The sequence below is a fragment of the Culex quinquefasciatus genome, chromosome 3 (assembly GCF_015732765.1).
Source record: "Culex quinquefasciatus strain JHB chromosome 3, VPISU_Cqui_1.0_pri_paternal, whole genome shotgun sequence".
Taxonomy (NCBI): domain Eukaryota; kingdom Metazoa; phylum Arthropoda; class Insecta; order Diptera; family Culicidae; genus Culex; species Culex quinquefasciatus.
In genome coordinates this window covers 42,315,334-42,322,509 of record NC_051863.1, presented here as the reverse complement: position 1 = coordinate 42,322,509, position 7,176 = coordinate 42,315,334, and the positions used below count along the sequence as shown (strand labels likewise).

The 7,176-nt window shown below is 33.3% G+C and overlaps 1 protein-coding gene across 1 annotated transcript; it reads right to left on the bottom strand.

The window, feature by feature from the left end:
• Positions 1 to 371: 371 nt before the first annotated feature.
• On the bottom strand, positions 372 to 5,015 carry LOC6047740 (histidine-rich glycoprotein). Its single transcript, XM_001864724.2, has 3 exons — positions 4,911 to 5,015; positions 4,497 to 4,727; positions 372 to 935 (listed from the first exon to the last, which is right to left on the bottom strand). The coding sequence occupies exons 1-3, from the start codon at positions 4,923 to 4,925 to the stop codon at positions 738 to 740; spliced, it is 444 nt and encodes a 147-aa protein (XP_001864759.1). The 5' UTR covers positions 4,926 to 5,015; the 3' UTR covers positions 372 to 737.
• Positions 5,016 to 7,176: the final 2,161 nt, after the last annotated feature.

Sequence of the window (7,176 nt, the reverse complement as noted above, 5' to 3'; positions counted from 1 at the left end):
CCTATTAGAATACCCTTGGGAATTTTTTTTTTGTTAAATGCTTGGTAAAGAAATAGAATAACTTTTAGTGAAAGTGAAAATAAACAGAAATGTTCACAAAAACTTGCTCTACTCGTTGGTGTACTTGGTTTTAGTAAAATTCAAGGGAGACTCTAGATTATCCAGCATCATTCAAACACGACCGCTTATTAGGATTAAAATGGGTAGATTTCCCCTAGTTTCGGATAGAACAGACACAGAACATCTAAAATAGTGCATCGTTTTCCTAATTTCAAGCTTTTCAGTGCTCGAAAAACTGCTGTCCCTATTCCGACTGTAGTCCCGATTCGCCCCAGATGACAGTAGTTTTTTAAGTGATAGCTAAAAGACCAGTTTTTTTATTTATATCTTTTATTATTTTTTTTTTACTCTTTCATTTGTAACAAAATTAATTGACAAAAACAAAATGTAACAACGGATGATTTCAACTACACATGTTTCATCTAATCAAAATGGAATTATCCATCAGTCGAATAATGTATAATAATAATACAACAGAGCAATACTTATCGAATAACTGACTATATCACATGTATACATTTACGATTCCTTTCACGCCATCACCGGAACGATAACAACGATCTGGAACTTGGAGGGGCACCACCATGCTGGCACCTTAATCTTCGCGTAGGAATATGCCAAACGCCGACAAGCTTTTGGCAGAAAATTTTGTAAATCCAAGCCAGTGTGGTTCCAGTTTAACTGTCGTCCTGTTCCTCCAGCTGGTGGCCCCCGTAGTGGTGCTCGTATTCTTGGCTGTAGTCCTGGGCGATATGTTCCGATCCGGCATGTCCCAGATCGTATCCGTGCCCTCCGTGCAGCTTGCTGTCAAACTCGCTGTGGTTTTCCAGCGTTAGTCCGTGACCGTGGTGGTGCTCGGTTTCGGGGTGGACAATCTGAAACAGTAATGTTGTTTTTTTATTAAATGATTAGGTACTTAAAAAAAACTGTTGAAAAACTTGTAAGAGATTTTTTTTTATCCGGTGCATTTCAGAAAGCTCTTTATACAAATTACAAAAATTATTGAAACAGTTTTAAGCTTTTTTTTTTTCATTGTGAAAGCAGATCAAACTGTTGAAACTGGTAAAAACTGAAATTGAATTCAAAATTTAAAATACTTTTTTTAAGAACTGCTTGTCTCTAGAAAATTTTCATTACAAAAATCAAAAAATCATTTAAAAAACTTAAAATGAATTAAATTATTTTATTTTTCATTTTGCCAAACCACACAATAATTTTTTTTTAAAACAATCTTGTTATTTTCAAAAACATTTGAAATATGTTTGAACTGAAAAGAATTGCATAAACTGAGAAAAAGGTTTCTGGTTATGTTTAATACGGTATTTTAACCATTAGTGGACCCCCTAGTAGAATCGAAGCGCATTTGAAAAAAATCAATATTATAAGCACTTTTTCATAACCCTTTGTACAAAACAATGAAATCTGAAGTCTTTTGAACAATTTTTACTATACTATTTGTTTCATCAGTTATTTGTTTTTGAGCAGAAAAAAAGCCATTTAAAAAAAAGTTTTTTTTCCTGTTATGGACCTTTTACTATAGTGGACCCGGGTCCATAATCCGATTGTCGACCCGGGACCACTATAGGAAAACTGTTAATTTTGCATCGAATTTAAACGATATTTGGTGACATTTAAACAAATTTATTTCCGAAAAGGACAGAGAAAATTTTTGCAAAAGCTGCTGTAAACATTAAAATAATTCAAAAATGTAATTTTGATACACATTTTTCCTTATTGATTACATAAAAAGTTGACCGAAACAAAACAATCCAGCTTTTTAAGCAAAAATGGCGTTCGAATAGTGAACGCCCGAAATGTCAAAATCACGCAGTGGTACCGAAACGAAACTATTGGCACTACGCCCCCCGGGGCATGGCCTTCCTCTAACGTGGGATTTCTGCTCCAGCGCCTCTGACGAGACAGGAGAAACCGGGACCGACGTTTTTACTTCACCATCCGATAGAAGCTCAGTGGATAAGGCGGGAATCGAACCCGCGTCTCATAGCATCATCGGGATCGGCAGCCGAAGCCGCTACCCCTGCGCCACGAGACCCAGTGGTACCAACATTACGAAAAAAGTGTGCCATGGCATGACAGCCACATTTTTTTTTCTAATGTTGGTGCTCTTTCGCGATTTTGACATTTCGGACGTTCAACATTCGAACGCCATCTTCGCTTAAAAACCTGGATAGATTTGTTTACAGTTGCTGATAAAACTACGCATGTTTATTTCCAAAAAAATGTTTTGTTATTGATTTATTATTATTAAATATCATTTCAAACTTTAATCATGATGCTTCAGTTAAATACAACTAATTATAGGTTTTTATTAGTTCTGCATTTTTGGTACTTTCAAGATGAAAACAGCTATATTTATACTCATAATTGAAAAAAAACGCAATTAGGTTGATTATAGCAAGCATTTATTGTATGTTTAAGAGAAACTTTTGCTTAACTACACAGTTCTCTTAATTTTTGAAGGTTAAATTAACAGAGGTCCACTTTTGGAAAAGTTAGGATTTTCGTTGTCCTATATTAGACCCCCCTAATTTTTGCTCGAAAATGAGCAGTTCTTCGCTTTATTTTAGTATAAATCCTTAAATTTACATTATTTCGACTTACTGAAGATAAATAACCAGTCAGAATGATTGGATAGTTAATTCAATCATAAAATAGAAATGCTGTTTTGTTGTTAAAATGCTAGCGGCCATGGCTGATTTCAGATGTCGAACTTAAAACACTTATTTTGGCGAAAAGTACAATTCAATGTCAGTCAACATTCCTTTAAATGATGTGGAACATGCCAAATAAAAGATTTGTAGACAAATATACGCTTGAAATTGTGATTTTATTGATTTTTACATTAAATAATAATGTAATGGAGCACCCGCCGTCGAGCAGTTTTTGACAGTTCGTTCCATAAGAAATACATTATTGAAAAAAGCAATAACTGCTCGACGGTGGGTGCTCCATTGAAAAATAAAAATACAGCTCACGTTTGAAAAAATGCAAAAAAAACTCACCGAAATGTCATTAGGAAAAATGAATATTTAAATAAACTGTTGGGTTAAAAATACAAAAAAACACTCAGAGAAATTATTTTGTTACCAATTCAAAGAACTGCTGATTATCACAAAAATAATAAAAAAAATGTTTTTTTTTTTCAAAAATGCAAAATGTAATCAATTATTTTTTTAAGGGAAAATGTTCATAAAATTACAAAAAATAAATGCTTTGTTTTTGAAAATCATTATTTGATTTTTTTTTCACAATGAAATAACAAAAAAGTACCAAATTTTTAAATTCTGGGAATTTCGGCACCTATTCTTATTTAGTAATTTAATTTTTTGGATTACGTCATAAGAAAAGGAGGTAAAATTCCTAGAATTTATTAATTTGTTTTTTTTTTTATTTCAGTGTAAGAATGCAAAACGTACCAAAAATAACTTTCTTTGAAAAAAAAATCGAGTTAAGTTTGAAACAATAAACTTCAGACTTGAACACAGCTCTTCTAGTGTGTAGCTTTTTGTTTTAATTCCAAAGAGTGTAGCAATTTGATTTAAATTGATAATGTAATTTTTGGAATATATATTTAAATAAGTTACAATTTCATACGCATTTTTTCTATAATTTAATCTTTTGTTATTCATCTGATTAGAAAAGATCAGGTAAACAAAAAAAATATTAACCCGTAAAAAGTAACATAAAAAATTTGATTAAAAAATAAATTTAAAAAATTCAGACTTTTCAAATGCGTTGAATTTGGTTCAGTTTATCTAAACATCATCAATTTTTACCTTATTTAGTAAATTTCCATACATAGATTTTTTTACCAGATTCGGTTGGTAAAAATCCGTAAAGTAAGAATCATTAAACAGTCTGCCAAATAAAAATGAACAAAATCCGGTTGCAATAATTAATTTAAATAGCACATCTCACTAAAATTTTAACTTAAATAATAAAGGTATAGAAAGGTAATCTAAATGTTTAACGATCGACTGTACAAGATTTTTTTTAAAGAAAATTTTCATTTGAAAACACAAATATGATTTCTTGAATCCTTTCAAATACCACCAAATAAGAATTGATTCCTTTTAACCCTGTACTGGCAAATTTTTTGCTTGTTTTTCACATTACATAGAGGAATTGTAAGTTTAAAAAATTACATTCTTTAAAACATTGGCGAAGGTACATTCAATAAGTCACACTTCCAACCTTAGAATTTTCTTAAATTTTAAGATTTTTTTTTAAGAGTCCAATGCTTTTTAAAGATCATAAATTGATTGAAAATGATTGTTGGCGAATTTTAAGTTGTAGAGGGTAATTTTTTATAATTCTTCCACAAAATTTTGCAAACAAAATAATTGAACTTCATCAGTAGTCAGTAGTCAGTAGTCAGTAGTCAGTACTACTTTCGACCCTCTATCATCACTCACCTTCAAATTATGCTTGATACCGGACACCTCGACCGGGTGCTTCAGGAACTGCTGGTCCTCCTTTTTCACGTAAACCGGCACGGCATGGAAGTGGTGGAACTTGAAGCTCTGGTGGGAGGTCGCATGCTTGTGCTCGATATTGTGATGATGCTCCGTTTCGGCAACCTCTTCGTCGTCCTGCCGGTGGTGGATGATTCCGGCGAAACAAACCGCAAACAATGTCACAAAAATCTGTACCAATGGAGAGCAAACAAATCACGCGTGCGTTAGAACAGCCTTTATTTCACCATCTCACTCAAATAGTAACTTTCAGTTACTTAATCTTTTATAAGAGTCCATTTGTTAAAAAAAACACTTAAGTCCGCAATAATTCTTCTGAAAATCACTAAAGATCACTAGAACAACCACACTCACAATCGATCGGAACATGTCGGCACGTGGATGAGCTGGGCAACGGCGAAAGGGGTCACACACGTGGAATAAGGCACTGAGAGTTCGAATGGCGATTCAAGTATGATAGAAAAGTTGCCACTGTTTAGTGCTTTATACTGGTGGTCCCCTCCTCCGTGGAGCTTTGTGCTGGAGCAGAAAGCTTTTTCCGATTTTGAGTCGAGGGCTCTCGTACAAACAGCTACCAATACAGCTACGAATGAGCCACCAATACGGTTCCAGTTGGCACGTGGTGGCGCGGTCTGCAGGGAAAACCAGAAGAAAAGTGCACTTTTTCCAACTGTGAGGGTGAGGGAGTGAGAATCGAGTGCACTTTTTTTTTGTTTTGTGCGATTTTTAGGGGGTGGCACACGCATGGCGTGAGAAATTGCATACTCGGTGCGCACCAGCCAGGCACGTTGTGACCAGCTTTTGGCGTTGGGTCGGCGGTAGCACTTCCTATTTAGGTTTAGTGGTTAATTAGGTATGAAAATGAGTAGGCTTGAATCGTTGGTGGTCACGAAGAAAGTGAACTGTAATGGTTTTTTTTTGTATTGGTTTGGTCGAGGAATAATCTGGCTAGTTTATTTCAGTATAAACCTTGACAAACATAAATCAAACATAAAAATAGTTTACTTGACCACAGGATGTGCAAAATTACATGGTTTAGGGACCATCCAGAAACCACGTGGACACGTCCATACAAAAAAAGATTTCCAAAAAAGTGTCCACGTGGTTTATGGATGGTCCCTTACCAAATACACATAAAAAGTTCGCTGCCCATTATTTGAAAAGTATCGGGACTGCAGTCTGAAAGGAAAGTGCTTATTCTACTTTTATCAAGTAAAAAAAAATGCGAAATCATGATTAAAATAGTTGTTTCAATTAAATCATATTTATATGTTTTTCAATGAAAAGTATTTTTTTGCAAAATCCAAAATCAAAATTTGCGTTGATCTAACTGAGTCCTAAGTATTTTATGACACAGGGCTGCCCAGCGTACGACCCGCAGGCCGGATCCGGCCCCTGAAGCCATTTCATCCGGACCGCGACGGCTTTTCAAAATAGTTCTATGACCGGCCCTTAAGGCTGTTCATGAAATATTAAATAAGTAAATTGATTGCCTGAATTTAAAAAAATGCTTGAGATCAAATTTTAACATTATAACAACATTCTTCATGTTTGAGTTTAATACTTATAATTTCTATGATGTTATTTGTAAACTGAAAAATGGTGCTAGAAAACAAAATTATCCATTTCGAAAAATTGTTAAATTTATGACAAAATATTGATTTTTGACTAAAAATGTACAAAAAGACACTAAATTTAAATGTCTATCAGTTTTATCTCTGATTACTTCAAATTGAAGTTTTTTTTCTATATATTTTTTTTTAAATAAATAGGTAAGCAAAAACTAATGTATGCATCCAGAACAACTTTTCACACGGTGTGTTTCTTAGAACAAACTTAAGACAAAAAATTCGGCGCAAGTCTGATATTTGGCACCATGAAAGAAGGGCTCTTTCCCGACATTTTGCGGGGTCCGGCGAAATATTTCGTCGGGGGATCTAGAGTAACTTTTTTTAAAGTTTTTTTTTTCGATTTCATAGGATTTTTCTTCAGAAAGTCGATAGAAAACGATGGGTTCATGTTCATATCCATCAAATTTCTTATGAATGTGCCTCAAGAGACTCTAAATTACACATTTGACCTCAAATAAAAAGTTTCCAACTCAAATTTACCAGATTTATAGTTTTCTTTGAAACAATCCCAATTAAAATCGTTTCTTTGTACAATTTGTCGTGAAAATAAAGCAACAGATTGCCCGGATACAAATTCGAGCTTAAAACATTACTAAACTTATAGTATTTAATTTCAAAGTAATTTATTACCCAAAGGGTTCCCAACATTATTTTTTCAATCTTCTGCCATATTACACCATGACATTTTAAAACATTTTCAATCAATCACATTGTAGAGAACAGTTTTCTGATAATTTCCATAAAAACATATTTGTTTTGGTACTAAATAGATATACCCAATTTCGTAAAATAAAAAGTGACTTTCTCGAAAATTTTTGAATTTAAAATTTCTGTTCAAACGATGAACATCGCCTACTGAGTTTTTATATAATTCTAATAAAATAATTTCCATAAATTTCATCAAAATTTTATATAAGTATGTTTAAGCAAAATGTTTTCATATCTAAAAAATCTTAGTAGGCAGTGTTCACTGTTTGAATGAGAATTAA